This window comes from Hypanus sabinus, chromosome 6 (genome assembly GCF_030144855.1).
Source record: "Hypanus sabinus isolate sHypSab1 chromosome 6, sHypSab1.hap1, whole genome shotgun sequence".
Lineage (NCBI taxonomy): Eukaryota > Metazoa > Chordata > Chondrichthyes > Myliobatiformes > Dasyatidae > Hypanus > Hypanus sabinus.
In genome coordinates this window covers 98,900,566-98,917,074 of record NC_082711.1, presented here as the reverse complement: position 1 = coordinate 98,917,074, position 16,509 = coordinate 98,900,566, and the positions used below count along the sequence as shown (strand labels likewise).

Below are 16,509 nucleotides of genomic sequence, written 5' to 3'. Positions count from 1 at the left end.
TCTATTATCAAAGATCGTTGTCATCCAAACCATGCTCTCTTCTCACTGCTGCCATCAGGACCAAGGTACAGGAACCTCAGGGCCCACATCACCACGTTCAGGAACAGTTATTACCCCTCAAGCATCAGGCTCTTGAACCAGAGTTCACTCATCCCAACACTGAACTGATTCTATAAATTATGGACTCACTTTTGACTCTATAACTCATGACATTTATTGCTTTGTTGTTTACTTTTTTTTGTATTTGCATTATTTATCTTCTGCACATTGGTTGTTTGTCTTCATGTATGCTTATTCATTGATTCTGTTGCATTTCTTTATATTAACTGTGAATGGCCGCCAAAAAATGAATCTCATGGTAGTATATGGTTACATATATGCACTTTGTACTTTGTGAACTTTTCTGCCAGACAAGACCCAAGAGAATTGGTGCATCTTATGACAACTTTTTGGCCATTTCTGTCATATTCTGTGCTAGAATGCGCTGAAGGTGACTGAAATGTCGCCTTAAAAATGTGGACCATTCTGACTTGGATCAAAGTCAGTTTTTGGATTTTGTTGTTGAATTGTTTAAACGTTGACCATCCTCCACAGTTGAACTCACTAGCACTGCTCAAGGTGCTGTCTTAAAAATATTGCTCATTCTACTTGATCTGGCATTTATTTTTCCACCTTCAGCTTTGGGGATGTTTATGGACTGCTACTGTTACTGCAGCTTGCTCAAATACAGTAGCCTTCAAATTTTAAGCTCCTCTAAATGCTTGTTCACATCAGTAGAAAATGTTTCCCACATTTGGCCCATTCTTAACTTAAATATCTCTTTGGTTGCCCTATTATTTTATCTTTCCTGAGGAAAAGAATCAGCACTTTTTCAAAAGAAACTTAACCTTCCCTGCATTCCCTAGTGGTATAATGCTTTTACTTTCCCTTTTCAGGAAGTCCCAAAGTTGTTTGCAGCCAATTAAATAGTTTTAAATTATTGTCACTATTCTGTGATGAATTGGAGCATGCATCCACAAATAGTAATGTGACTTTGACATGTCTTACTCAACGTTGCTCAAAGCATTAACTAATGCTTTCTCACTATTTGGCTAGGACTAGGGATAACTCATCCCATACTAGATGGGAGCTTTAATCTAAGATTTGATATTGCTCATTCACTTGCAATTGCCATTGGTTATTCCATTCACCAGTCATTTTCTTTAATCTTCCAAATGTGCCAGAATGCTATTTTTTTTTCTCTTCTAATCATGGAAAGGGCATACACTGAAGATTTCAGGCTATCTTTGTTATTAGAGAAACAAGTCCAGCTGCTGGTTATTGTATTTTGTATTCATTGTCTATTTTTGCATTGACAATCCAGCATGGGTTCAATTGTTAATAAGTATGGCTGAATTAAGTGCATAAAGGATTAGAATTAAATTGAGAACAGAAAGTCTTTTGAATTGTTACTAAATAAAAATAAGACCATAAGACATGCAAGCAGAATTAGGCCATTTGAACCATTGAGTCAGCTCCGCCGTTCCATCATGGCTGATTTACTCTCCCTCTCGATGCCATTCTCTTGCCTTCTCCCAGTAACCTTTGACACCCTGACTAATCAAGAACTGTCAATCCTTTCTTTAAATATACCCAATGACATGGCCTCCACAGTCATCTGTGGCAATTAATCCAAGATTCAACATTCCCTGGCTAATGAAAATCCCTCTCATCTGCATCATAAATAGATGTCCCTGTATTCTGAGGCTGTCCCCTCTGATCCTAGATTCCCCCACTATAGGAAATGTCCTCTCCACATTCACTCTGTCGAGACGTTTCAATATTCAGTAGGTTTCAGTGAGATGCCCCCCCCCCCCCATTCTTTCAAACTCCAGGGAATACAGACCCAGAGCCACCAAATACTCGTCATACGTTAACTCTTCCATTCTTCTGAACCTCCTCCACTGCCAGGACATATTTTCTTTGATAAGGAACACAAGCATTCGTATTTAGTCTCGAGGCAAAACTAAATTAATGTGGACTTGTATACAAGAAATTCTGCAGATCCTGTAAATTCAAGCAACACATACAAAATGCTAGTGGAACGCAGCACGCCAGGCAGTATCTATAGGGAGAAGTACAGTTGACGTTTCAGGTCGAGACCCTTTGTCAGGACTAAGGGAAAAAAGAGATGGTAAGAGATTTGAAAGTGGGACGGTGGGGGGGGTGGGGGGGAGACCTGAAATGATAGGAGAAGACAGGAGGAGGAGGGATGAAGCTAAGAACGGAAGGCCTTGGAAGAAAGAAAGGGGGAAGGGAGCACCAAAGGAAGATGGAGAACATCTTGACAGTAGAGGAACCCATGAATTGACATATCAGAATGGGAATGGGACGTGGAATTAAAATATGTGGATATATTAAGTGGTCCATGGCCTCTACTGTCAAGATGAAACCACACTCAGGTTGGAGGAACAACACCTTATATTCCATCTGGGTAGCCTCCAACCTGATGGCATGAACATTGATTTCTCTAATTTCTGTTAATGCCCTTCCTACCCTTCTTATGCCATTCCTAATTTTATTTTTTTTTTCTCTTTCCCTCTCACAATAACTCCTTGTCTGTTCTTCATCTTCCTCTGGTGCTCCCCTCCCCCTTTCTTTCTTCAAAGGTCTTCCATCCTATGATACTCCCCCTTTTCCAGCCTTGTATCCCTTTTGCTAATCAACTTCCCAGCTCTAGGCTTCATCCCTCCTCCTCCTCCTGTCTTCTATCATTTCGGGTCTCCCCCTCTTCCTCTCAAATCTCTTACTATCTCTTTTTTAGTGAATGGTCTCGACCCGAAATGTTGACTGTACTTTCTTCCTATAGATGCTGCCTGGCCTGCTGCGTTCCACCAGCATTTTGTGTGTTTTGCTTGTATACAAATTACTGTGCTTTAAAATACTTAATACTTTTGTCCCCCAGTATTTCTCGAGCAGGTTACAAAAAGCATTTGTAACTAAAAGTTGTTGGTGCATGTAGAGCTTGAATTTAGTCAGTATTGTCTTATTGAGGTTGTGCACAGTATAACCTAACAGCTAAATATTTAATAGATTATGAAACACTCACATAATTGTTGCCCATTATGAATAAATTATTAATAAGATCAACATTGATTGGTTTTCCGTTTTTTAATTTTAACTACCATGCTATTATATGCATTTTTCTCTCATCCTTTTAGGATTAATATGGTTGACTTTTCTGTTTGTATTAAATTTTATCCTTGTATTTCTGCAAAAATCAGCTGCAGAATTATTTGTATCAATTCAATAATCAGCACATAAGGACAAAAAGTAAATATGCTATTGATGGCTATCTGAGCCAAGTATTGGAAGTTGAGATTAATAACAGAAGGGGGGGGGGGGGGCTACAGGTCAACATAGATATGATAGGCAGAATGGCCTGTTTCCATGCTCTTTGACCTTTGTTCTTTCAGCTAATTGCACCAAGTATCTTGGTTTTAGTGCTTTCTACACATTGGATGTATTCTGGGTTTTACTTTAATTTGTGATTTTAATATCAGATATATTTCCAAGTTGTACTGTGACAGCTCAAGTTGTTTCAATCCAAAGTCAAGCTACAGCTCATGTTTATTTGGATTTTCAGAAGGCCTTTGACAAGCTGCTACACATGAGGCTGCTAAACAAGATAAGAGCCCATGGTATTGCAGCAAAGATACTAGCATGGATAGAAGATTGGCTGACTGGCAGGAGGCAAAGTGTGGGAATAAAGGGGGCATTCACTGATTGACTGCTAATGACTTGTGTTCTGCATAGGTTGGTATTGGGATTGCTTTGTTTCAGTTTATGTGTCAATGATGCACATGATGGAATTGATGCCTTTTAGGCAAATCTTGCAGACTATTAAGAGAATGGGCAACAAAGTGACAAATGGGAATACAGTATAGGGAAGTGAATGGTGATGCGCTTTGGTAGAAAGAAAGATGCAGACTATTTTCTAAGCAGGAAGCAAATTCAGGAATCCGAGGTGCAAAGGGTCTCGAGTCCTCGTGCAGGATTCCTTCTGGGTAATTTGCTGGTTGAGTTGGTGTAAGGTAGACAAATGCAATGCTAAACATTCTTTTCAAGAGGACTAGCACAGAAAAGCAAGGATGTAATGCTGAGGCTTTATAAGGCTTTGGTCAGACAGCATGTGGAGAATTGTGAGCAATTTTGGGCCCCTTATTGTCAGAAAGGATATGGTGACATTGGAGAGGGTCCAGAGAAGGTTCATGAGAATGATCATGGGAATGAAGCAGTTAACATGTGAGAACCATGTGATTGTTCAGGAAGTGTACTAGTTAGAGCTTAGAAGAATGTTGGGGAGGTGGGTGATCTCATTGAAACCTATGGAATATTGAAAGGCCTAGCTACAGTGGACTTGGAGAGGAGGTTTCCTATAGTGGGTGTCTGCAGCCAAAGGGCACAAATCAGAATAAAAGGACATCCCTTAAGAACAGAGATGGTGAGGAATTTCTTTAGCCAGAGGTTGGCGAGTCTGTTTAGTTGGCTGTGGAGGCTGAATTATTGAGTATATTTAAAGTGGAATTTATAGGGTCTTGATTAGTAAGGGTGTTAAGGTTATAGGGTGAAGGCAGGAGAATGGAGTGGAGAGGGATAATAAATCGGCCCTGATGGAATAGCAGCACAGATTTAATGGGCCAATTGACCTGATTCTACTCCTATATCTTTTGGTCTTATGTTCGATGACAAGGTGAAACTCTTCAAGGTTGCTGATGTGTCTTCCATATGAATGCATTTGGGCCCAGGGTAGGTCATCCGATTATATTAACACCCTTACTAATCAGGAATTGCTGCTACTCTCCCCACTTAGAGCCACCAATGTAAATTGGCACGTTTGCCTTCCTTCCCTTTCCTGAAGTCAACAATCAGCACTTTAATTATTTAAAGAAAGCAGTATTTCATTTTGTGTTTACAAAGAAATACTACAGAAGGTTTAATCTTTAAAAATCTTTAAAAAGGGTACTTTAATAATTGCCCGCAGTCTACAAAGCATTTCCCCCCAAACTGAACTCAATGCTGCAATGTAGTTTTCATTTGCAAGAGTATTTTTTCCAACATGTATTCCCAATCCCAGAATGAAAACAAAAACACTCGTTGACTTCAGTTTGATTTTTCAGCATTCTGAAATGCATAACTCCTGCACCTGTGTGACATATATGGAGTATTTTTAGAGGGTAATATATGTGACCAATCTTAAATCCAAGGAATTAAAGAGAATTTTCACTATCAGACCTGTTGTTACCAAGCATGAGAACTCAAACTTATGCTTGGGAAACAGCAAATGTTGAAGTATCACATAAAATGCATAAGATTTGGCAGGACTGAAAACTTAACAGCTGCCACTGAAAAGGAGCAGTTGACAAAAGCTGTACCCTCTGCCCTGTACTAATCTGTCTGCATTCTTACAATTTAACACCTGGAAATGAGAAGAACTGGATTAATGCACCATTTAAACAGCTGTGGTTTGAATCTACCATATAATGTGTATTCTTAGAGTAAATGTTCTATGTAAAATGTAGTTGAATGAATGTAATTATGATTAGTATTAAAAATAAATGACAATATTTTGTTTATTCAGTTTGAACATCTTTCAACTTATCTTAAACTTCCTGGGAAAAAAACCTTCAATAATATGGACAGAGAGTTCTTAGGGAAGAGGAAAAAAGACCTCAACACATATTTGCAGGTAAATCTTTTGAGCCACTGCTGTACGGTGTTTTAATTTTAAGGTTGCTGCTTTTAGAATTGTTCTATTTTGAAGTGATTTCAAGTAAGTTCAGTATGAGATATTAAAAGCAAAACACACATCAAAATATATGACCAACTGCACAAATAGCATTGCTGATTGAAACATTTGAAACAAATAAACCACATCTTGATTGATTGTAAAATTTAAGAAGGTATTAAACTGTTTCACATGAGTTCAAATCTATTGAAACCAAACAGCATAGTAATTAGACTTCATTATCATAATAACCATTTATGTCTCTTTTCAAGAAAGTTTATTGTAAATTCAAAGCATTTCACTATTAAATGATTAAAACATAGTACTTCAAATTATTTTCTGCTTTTGTTTAGTTATTAATCAACCCTGAAGTGATAAAAGCTTGTCCAGCTTTGATACCATATGTTAACGACTTTCTGGAAAATAAAGCCTATAGCAAAGGAAAAGGTGATTTTGCTCGTAAGGTAAGCCTGCCATCTGTTGGCCATATTATATAATACTGCTTAGCAAAGCCTCTTGTTTCATGTTGAACTAGTAAAAAAATTACATGAGACCTAGAGGGTGCTCTCCAACTCCCCCTATAGATAACTATTGCCCAAGTGCATAGAGCAGGTTGATTGATTGAGATACAGCGTGGAATAGGCCCTTTGAGCCTTCGAGCTGCTCTGTCCAGTTTAATGCTAGCCTAATCACAGGACAATTTACAATGACCAGTTAACCTACCAGTCTTTGGGCTGTGGTAGGAAACCGCAGGAAACCCATGTGGTAGACAGGGAGAACGTATAAACTCCTTACAGAAAGCGAAGGAAAATGAACCTGGGTCATTGATACTGTAAAGTGTTGTGCTAGCCACTATGCCTACCGTACCTGGAAATTTTCAGCAACACACAAAATACTTGAGAAACTCAGCAAGTCAAGCAGCATCTGTGGAGGGAAATAAACAATCAACATTTCAGGCTTCTGGTCCCCCTTCCTTCCTTATGAAGGGTCTCTGCTCGAAATATTGGCTGTTTATTTCCCTCCATAAATGTAGAGGAGGCTATGGACCGACATGTTGGAATGGGATGTTAATTGAAATCTCCACCCTGCACCCCCCCCCCCCCACCTTTTTGTGGCAGACAGAGCAAAAGCAGTCCCACTATCTATGTTGACCTCACTGATTTATGGAAGACCAAACTGGGAGCATGGGATACAATAGTTGACTCAGACAGACGGAAGGTGAAGTGTCACTTCACCTGAAGGGACTATCAGGGATCCTGAATGGTAGTGAGGGAGGAGATGTAGTGACAAGTGTAGCACTTGTCTGGCACGCAGGGATAAGTGCCAGAAGGGAGATCAGTTTGGAGGATCGAGTGGACAAGGGAGTCATCTAGAGAGCAAACTCTACTGAAAGCTTCTCCACCAAGTGATTCTTCAGTGAACCACGTTTGTATCAGGCCCATGCTTTACACACTACAATGATACATTGATTGTGTGCCATTTACACACAGTAAAAATAAAATCAAACATAAACACTTCAAATTAGCTGAGCTTTTGATGTAAATCTTGCAAAGTTCATTTTGAGAGAACTGTCCCAAAGATTAGTAAAGCATTCTGAAGTAGTTACAGAATCATACCTATCAATGAACGTTCTAGACTTATCTGTCATCATCCCCGAGCCTTTTCTCCACCCACCCTCATGACCCCAAGCCACGCTGCTGAACACCAGTTGAAAAAACAAAGCACTGTTTATTCAGTAAGAACATATAATTTTTTACAATAAAGGATATCAGTAACCACTAAGAATGAGTTGGCAGCACACTACTGACAAAATGACAATCTGAGATATGTAGCTCCCAGGTTGGTACAATTGGTGTTAAGAAAACCAGCATAATTAATAAATGTGTTTGATCTAGTGCTCCCATTTCTACCATTTGTCTATGGCAATAATGGTAGAAGTGCTAGCTACATTATAGAGCTGTGTTACCCTCATGTGACACCAGTCATTTCTATTTTGTCTATCACCATGCTAAATAAGATGTTTGGGAAGATGGTTCCTCACACAGAAACAAATCTTCAACCAATTGGGGTTAGGTCTCTGTAATATTAAAAATGTCAATCTCATTCAAAATGCTGACTCAGTGAATGCCTAGCTAAAAGAAAAAAAAAGTACAACAGAGCTAATCTGCCCACTAACCCAAGCTGTTCCATAATGGCTACAACACTGGTATTCCCTCAACCAAATGGAAATCATGGAAATGTACAGCCCACAAAGTAGGGCAAGTTCTGAAGCTTCTCACCATCAACAGTTTCATGATCATCACTGGCCAGATTTTGTGCATTACCCAGGAACAACAGATAGGTGAAGAATATCCTGAACTAAAGAGCCTATTCAATTGCCATACTACTTACTGCTTTCCATACCATCAACCATCTAGGAGCTTAAAGGTAGGCACAAGGGAATGCCATCATCAGTAAGTTGCTTTCTATGATCCACTAAGTCCAATTTGCTAATATATTGCTAATTATGCCTGGTTATTGAGTTTAATCCCATATCCAGCGGTACCATGAGTTACCTTAACTGCCCAGTTTTGACGTATACAAAAAAATTATAGTTTGACCTGATCACTCATTACAAAGAGATAGGTTGCCTTTTCATGGAGAGCCTTCACCAGTTAATACAAGTGAAGTATAAGGTTGAAAATGGAAATAATGTGCCGTAATGGGTTAAGTGGGGAATAGGAAGTTGGTTAAAAATATACATTTCTCTTTGTGTGAAAAGCTTTATTAATTGCAAGATATATAATTTGACCTGTAGAACTTCTGTGAATCATGTCATTTTTTTTAATACATTCTCTGCAACTTGTTTGTGTTTTGCAGATGGACACGCTAGTAAATCCCCTTCGTAACTCAATGAGAAATGTTTCAAATGTTGTGAAATCACTTCCAGACAGTCTGGCAGAAGGAATGACAAAAGTATCAGACAATATGGGCAAAATGTCCGATAAATTAGGACATGAAATTAAGAATACATTTTTAAAGGTATTCTGACAGCACTTGTATTAATGTAACTATTTTAAAGCATCTTAAGACACTTCACAATAAACTTTGACACCAAGCCAGATAGAGAAATTAGGGCAGAACTCAGTCAACAAAGAAGGCTGCAGGAAATATCGTACTAGAGAAAGAGGTGGTGAGGTCTAGAGTATAGAAAGTTTAGAATCAAGGCACAGCTGCCACTGATAAAATGCTTTGATTCAGGTATGCAATATGGCAGTGTGGCAGGAATCATTGAGGATTCTTAAAACTTGGCACTGTAATGAACATTATTGATTTGGGAGATGTAAAGGTTCTCTCAAAATACCATATTAAAAATATTTTTCTTTCTTTAATTTTACTATTACAATTAAGATTAACTTATCGAATTTTTTTATGCTGCAGGTTCCTCCTTTAAAGCCAGAAGAAGGTAGTGGACATATTCGTGTTTCTGCCCAACTGGATGATAATGTGCGTTATATTTTTGTGTTTAACATTATGGGAAATCAGTGAATCTTAATATTTGATTAATTTCTTTTCCTACATAGAAGTTATTGATTTTTTTTTTTGTTCAAAGGAATTATTTTGCCTGTGCTTTTGTATTTATTCTATCTCTCTGATGGAATGATGATTAAGCAGTGCTCTAAATGTGCCTAGGACCCTTTCTATTCACCATTTTTAAAACAATGGTTGTATTTAAAAGTCACGCTCTGGAGCAGAGGTTCTCAACCCTTTTTATGTCATGGACAAATGCCATTGGACCCCAGGTCGGGAATGCCTGCTCTACAGGATTAGAGGACAGCGACACAGCGAATAGATCTGCAGCCTTGTAGCTCCAGAGACCTAGGTTTAATCATGACTGGTGGTACTATACAGTGTATGGAACTTGCAGTTTCTCTTTGTAGATGTATTCGTCTCCAGTTTGTACTGCGCTTTCTCCCACATTCCAAAATGTGTACAGATTGTTATGTTAGCTGGCCACTGTGAACTGCCTTGGTGTGTAGTTCAGTGGCAGAATCTGCGATGAGGGGGCAGCTGAAAAAAATGTGGGGCAAATAAAATCTGTGTGAATAGGATTGGTGTAAAAATGAATTATTTGGTGTTCAGTGGAGGGCCAAGGACTCTATGATTACTGTTTCTTAAGATGTATAAGTATTATAGTGTATTGCTGCTCATTGATTATGATGCCATCTCTGGTACTGTATGAGAAGTGTTAACTAATACTGCAACAGAATATTGAGAACATCGTAAGTAGTCTGTTTTGAGAAATTGTCTAAGAATTTGCAACCATTGATCAAGTCAATTTAAAATTTTAATTAAATCCTCATTCAACATTATTAAGAGATTTTTTTTATACTTCAAGATTGATACTGACTTATCCTGAAACTTTTTACAGGTTGATGACAATATTCCTCTTAGAGTTATGTTACTGCTAATGGATGAAGTATTTGATTTGAAAGAAAGAAATCACTGGTTAAGAAGGAACATCAAAAACCTTCTTCAGCAACTTATCCGGGCTACCTATGGAGACACAATTAACAGGTTTGTCAACACCAAATTGTTCTCCCTTAATGCAAAATGGCACTGTATAAATGGCTGACTGTGGTGTAATCTCAAACTTCAGTGCTATAAATGTTGTGACAAAATAAGGCTTCTGTTGCAGTGAGTTTGACTAGTTCTGAGAAGGTGTTTTTGCTATGATCAAGTAGTGACTGGTGCATTCTAGTAGGAACTAGCAGCATTGTCCCATTGAAAGCAAAAATGTGGCTTATAATTTGGAGCAGTTCACATTGCTGGTTGTCTTCACAGATTGTTGCTTTGTTTGCTCACCTCCAACCTCCCCGTTTCCACCCCCAACTTCAGTGGCACACAACTTTTTTGGAGGAAGTTGGCTATCCTGAATCCCTTTATGCAAACACAAAAGTACAAGATTTCCTTATTACTGGTGTTCTGACTAAGAAGGTCATTAGGAAGGAAAAGGTGAATTATGAAAGGAAGTTGGTGACTAATATCAAAGAAGATGCTAAAAGCTTTAGGTATATAAGGGGTAAAAGAGTGTCAAGGGTAGATATAGGACCAATACAAAATGACAGTGGAGATATTGTAATGAAAGATGCAGAGATGGCAGTGGAACTGAATGGGTATTTTGCATCAGTCTTCATAGTGGAAGACGTCTGCAGTATACTGGACATTCAAGTGTGTCAGAAGTGAAGTATGTGCAGTGAAAATTACGACTGAGAAGGTGCTCAGGAAACTTAATGGTCTGAGGGTGGATAAATCTGGACCTGATGGAATGCATCTTCGGAAGGAAGTAGCTGGAGAGATTGCGGAGGCATTACCGATGATCTTTCAGGGATTGATAGATTCTGACATTGTAACAGATGACTGGAAATTTCAAATGTTACTCCGCTATTTAAGAAGGGTGGGAGGCAGCAGAAAAAGAAACAACATACCTGTTAGCCTGACATCAGTGGTTGAGAAGTTGTTGGAATCCATTGTTAGAGATGAGATTACAGAGTACCTGGAGGCACATGACAAGATAGGCCAAGCCAGCATGGTTTCCTGAAAGGAAAATCCTGCCTGACAAACCTAATGCAATTCTTTGAGGAAATTACAAGCAGGGTAGACAGGAGATGCAGTAGATGTGGTGTACTTGGATTTTCAGAATGCCTTTGACAAGCTGCCACACATGAGGCTGCTTATCAAGATAAGAGCCCATGGAATTACAGGGAAGTTACTAGCATGGGTGGAGTATTGACTGGTTGTCAGAAAACAGAGTGAGAATAAAGGGATCCTATTCTGGCTGGCTGTCGGTTACCATTGGAGTCACACAAGCGTCAGTGTTGAGACCACTGCTTTTTACAATGTATGTCAATGATTTGGACTACAGTATTAATGGATTTGTGGTTAAATTTGCCAAAGATACAAAGATAGGTGGAGTAGCTGGTAGTGTTGAGGAAACAGAGCCTGCAGAGAGACTCAGAGAGTTTAGGGGAATAGGCAAAGAACTGGCAATTAAAATACAATGTTGGAAAGTGTACAGACATGCATTTTGGTTGAAGAAATAAACTGGCAGACTATTATTTAGATGGGGAGAAAATTCAAAATGCAGATATGGACTTGAGTGTCCTTGTGCAGGATACCCTAAAGTTAACCTCCAGATTGAGTCGGTGGTGAAGGAGGCGAATGCAATGTTGGCATTCACTTCTAGAGGTATAGAAAATAAGAGCAGGGATGTGATGTTGAGGCTCTATAAGGCACTTGTGAGACCACACTTAGAGTATTGTGTGCAGTTTTGGCTCCTTATTTTAGAAAGGATGCACTGACTTTGGAGAGGGTTCAGAGAAGATTCACAGGAATGATTCCAAGAATGAAAGGTTTCCCATATGAGGACTGTCTGGCAGTTCTTGGGCTGTATTCCCTGGAGTTCAGGAGAATGAGGGAAGATCTCATAGAAACAATCAGAATGTTAAAGGGCCTGAACAGATTCAATATGGCAGTTATTTCTCATGGTAGGGGATTCTAGAACAAGAGAGCACAACTTCAGGATTGAAGGACGTCCATTTAGGACAGAGATGCAGAGAAATTACTTTAGTCAGAGGGTGGTTAATCTGTGGAATTTGTTGGCCAAGTCATTGGGTGTATTTAATGCAGAGATAGATAGGTTCTAGATTTGCCAGGATATCAAAGGGTATGGGGTGAAGACAGGTGTGTGGGGATGACTGTAAGAATTGTATCAGCCCATGATTGAATGACAGAGCAGTCTCGATGGCCCAAATGGCCTACTTCTGCTCCTATTATCTTATGATCTTTAGGACTGCTTATAATCAAGCTGCAACGTCCTGCAGTTTCCTACCACTTGTGCTGCGGAACCTGTGCACTGAAAATATGCTGAGTTAGACCTATTTAAGCAAAATCCATTCATTTCAAAGGAATTTCAAAGGAGGTTTGTTTTTCAAGTGAGTTGAAAGTTTGCATGACTTATTCAGTGTTTAAATGTTGTGAGCTTCTGATATGCTCGAACGCCTTTGACAATGGTAAGCATAAGACTGTGGCATCACCAGCTGTCAAAGCAATTTTGGGGATGTGACTCTTCTAATGCCCCCAATTCTTATTTTAATTGCAGTATTAAATTATTAAGCCAGATGGTTTGTTGCTTCTAGAATTCCAGCAAATGAAATATTTCAGATATCTTTGGCAGCAACTCCTCGCTTCACTCATTGAGCATTATTTTAAAGTGTGATTGAAATTGGATTATATTTATTCAGGATAAAAGAGAAGATAATGCTGTTCAGGAAGAGATTAGCTTAGGGTCAGTATCAAAAGGAAAATATTTTTGTTTAAGAATTATTTGTTACGTATTGTCAAGTTAGGCATTTCCCAAATTCCTCGGAAAAGAGCACAATGACCAGAACATTCTTTCCTGGAGCACTTGGCAGTGAGTTCGAGCATTAATGAATTCATACATGGGTAAAGTTTCTTGCATACAAAATTGCTCATTGGGACAGGTTGAATGAAATCGTGCAGTAGTCAGATGTTACGCATGACAGAAATGTTTTTGGAGTGTAGAGAGGTGATTGAAATATTTTTCAGAATAATTGTACAATTTCTGTTATCAACTATGATATTTCACCATTTCTAGAAAAATAGTGGACCATGTTGATTGGATGACTTCACCAGAACAAGTTGCAGAAACTGTAAAACGATTCAGGTATTCAACAGTACATATTTATGCATGTTTCCTTTATTCATATTTTTTTGTTCCATAACATCTTGAAAATAATTCTTTTGCTTACAGAGATTCATTTTGGCCTAATGGTATCTTAGCAGAGACTGCACCACACAGGGAAAAGGCTGTAAGAATGAGAACAAGAGTCGCAGCTAAGACTAAAATGCTAATGGTTATGCCAGGTAAGATATTTCCTAATTCACAAGGCCTCTTCAGTTATAATTTTATTGCACAAGTTAATGTGAGAACATTTAGTCAGGTATTGTTGCTGATGAGTTGAGTGGAATATCATAGAATAGTAGAAGGCTTCTTCATAGAGTTGGGTTTGAGCTGTTGTGTTTAAAAGGACATTGTCCTAATTTATAGTGGCATACCATCAAGCTCTACTTATTAGTACTAAATGAGTTTGCGAGGCCATATTGATAATAGTGGAGAATTGGAAATATATTCTATTTTTAATCTGTATAGAACTAGCAGGTGCTAACAATCAGAATCATGGTACACATCTCCGATAAATCTTTCCAGCTTCCTTGAGATTTTAGATTTATTTTAGGTTATTAGGAGCAGTGAAATATTTAAAGAAAGCTTGTGCTCCAAATTATTACTAAGATTCTACCCTGTTGTAACATTCACTAATTCTATCTTCATGCTTTTCCTTCCCCAGATGAGCTAAAACATATTATCGGAGCTGAAACCACACGCAAGGGCATTTTACGAGTCTTTGAGATGTTTCAACATAGCCAGCTCAACAGAAGATTGGTTTATGTGTTTCTAGAAGGCTTCCTTGAAACCCTTTTTCCACAGTATAAGTTTCGAGAGCTCTTCATGAAATTGCATTCTCGATCGCAGCGAATGCAAAGATGCAAACAAAAATCTCAGTCAGCTCAAGTTGCTTCCTCTCAAAAGAGGTGACGCTGCCAAGCATGAAAACTGTGCTCTGAGGGAGGATCTTAGGCACCTTCTCTAGTTCCGTCTATGTTATGGCAATTTCTCTGGGGCTCTCAAAGCTAAGTTCCAATTACAATGCCACCTTTGTGCTAGCCTCCAGAGCCATGACTCAGTGGCTTACATTGGAAGACATTATTGTCTGCCGTGTTTGATTTCTAATGCACTTTCTTGCTCATAATGCCCCTGTGTATCATAAGTGATTTATATTTATTACGTGTTCATAGTTCATCAAGAAAATCTGTATTAATTTGTAATCGAAGAGCTGTAGATGCATGGTCCAACTGCTGCATCTTGCAGCTGTCTTCTTGTAAGTAGTTGCCATCTAAACCAATTGTACATCTTTTAAATTCTCTTGTGGACAGTTAGTGGGAGTAGCAGCAATATTGCCAACGATAAAGCAAAGCACAATTATAATGATTTTGCATTGGAATAAAACTGGTATGCACCCAGCTTGAAGATGATGAACTCTGCACAATTTGAAACATAAAACTGCATGGTTTAGAGGATGTGATGGTTAATTGAAATTGATGTTAAAAGTAACATTTAGAGAGTAGAAGTGTGAAAGAGTCTAAAGTCCCAAAATTAAGATTCCTATTGACAGGAATGGTCCTTTAGGATTTTGACTTAAATGGAAACTTGCTTACTGAACTGAGTAATCCACAACTTTGAATTATCTTCCATCCCATTGCCTGCACTCCACAAACATCTGAATAGAGCTTTTTTTGTGTACATGTCTGTGCTTTATCCATTATGAAGAAATTACTGAGCCGTGTATTTTCATACAACTGTAAAGCCTCCAGACATAATTGTAGATTTTAATGTACAGAGATTTTAATGTACTTCAAAGTCGGAATGTCCAAGGTAACAAGTGAGTGCTCTGATTAGGATTGATCAGAATAATGTTGCCACTAACAAATGTAATCGAGAGTAGCCTTAAATGTCCTGTTTAAAACAAAACTAGTTTTCTCATTTTAATCTGACCAGACTTTTTTCTGAATGCTGGTTTTTCACTTGTGCCACAGAAGTAAAAGTGCCCATTTCTGCAATTATCAGGAAAGTAAGATCTGTGAGATGCATTATTCTTAATTCTGACATATTTCTTCATGAAAACTAATTTAAGTAGACCCACACTCATACTTTATACTGAGATTTTAATTTTGTGCAATATTTTCTTTAGTATATGTGTGCATCTAAAAAATGAAAAATTTTAATGTTTTGAATCCTATGTTTTAGCAGTCTTCTTAACCCAACAACTTGCATTCTGTTGTTGATGCATAAGTTTATTTAAAGACTTGTTTTAAAAGTCTTGGTTGTCACTCCTTGTAAGACTCACTTGTCATGGATGAAAGTTCTTCATCCGAGCACAGCTTGTAAACTACAGGGGGAACCTAAGAGCACATGGTAAATAGCTGTTAATGAATTTGTGCATTTCATTGTACAGTGTCAACAGTGTGCCTAATTGTACTGTCAACTTTTTCTTATTTCTGTAATGAAAGAACAAATATCAATCAGAATGTCTTGGTGGTTTTTAATAGACTCAAGAAGAAATCTAAATTTTCAACTTTACTTTAAGCTATTAAAATGTTCAATAGGACAGATGAAAGGTATCACACTAAATAAAAGTATTAATTGAAATATGGTTTTTGCTTGTCTTTTGATACATGTTCATAATCTAAAATTCATCAATGCTTAAAGCTTCAGAATAAATTGTCTAGTTATATGCTATATTTATTGTGCTTTTGTAACTTTCCCCAGAGAAAACTGGCTTATCAGGCATTAGAAAGGAGGATTATGTAAGCACAATTTGGCTTTGTGAAATTTATATTTTTTACATATTTGCAATAGTCTATTTTTCTTTAAAGAAGCAGAAAGACTCAAGTAGTCTTTTGAAGGAACTCTTAGTTTTATATATTCAACAAATTTGCAAATTGAAGTTTTAATGTGGAAATTGTTTTAGTTTTTTGATATATACATTTGAATTTGAGAAGCTCCTTTTTTGGTCTGCTGTGATTATTTGTTAGTAGTTTACTAAACAATGGATGTAATATTT

The 16,509-nt window shown here is 37.9% G+C and overlaps 1 protein-coding gene across 4 annotated transcripts in view; it reads left to right on the top strand.

Annotated features, from left to right (window-relative positions):
* The window catches only part of snx13 (sorting nexin 13), a 193,164-nt gene extending 177,070 nt beyond the window's left edge, over positions 1-16,094 (top strand). For all 4 annotated transcript variants that reach the window (XM_059972666.1, XM_059972665.1, XM_059972664.1 and 1 more), the window contains 8 exons: positions 5,621-5,728; positions 6,121-6,231; positions 8,627-8,788; positions 9,188-9,253; positions 10,179-10,324; positions 13,425-13,493; positions 13,581-13,693; positions 14,176-16,094. In XM_059972666.1, the coding sequence (XP_059828649.1) occupies positions 5,621-5,728; positions 6,121-6,231; positions 8,627-8,788; positions 9,188-9,253; positions 10,179-10,324; positions 13,425-13,493; positions 13,581-13,693; positions 14,176-14,423 (1,023 nt within the window). In that variant the 3' untranslated portion in view covers positions 14,424-16,094. The remainder of the gene's footprint in view (positions 1-5,620; positions 5,729-6,120; positions 6,232-8,626; positions 8,789-9,187; positions 9,254-10,178; positions 10,325-13,424; positions 13,494-13,580; positions 13,694-14,175) is intronic.
* Positions 16,095-16,509: the final 415 nt, after the last annotated feature.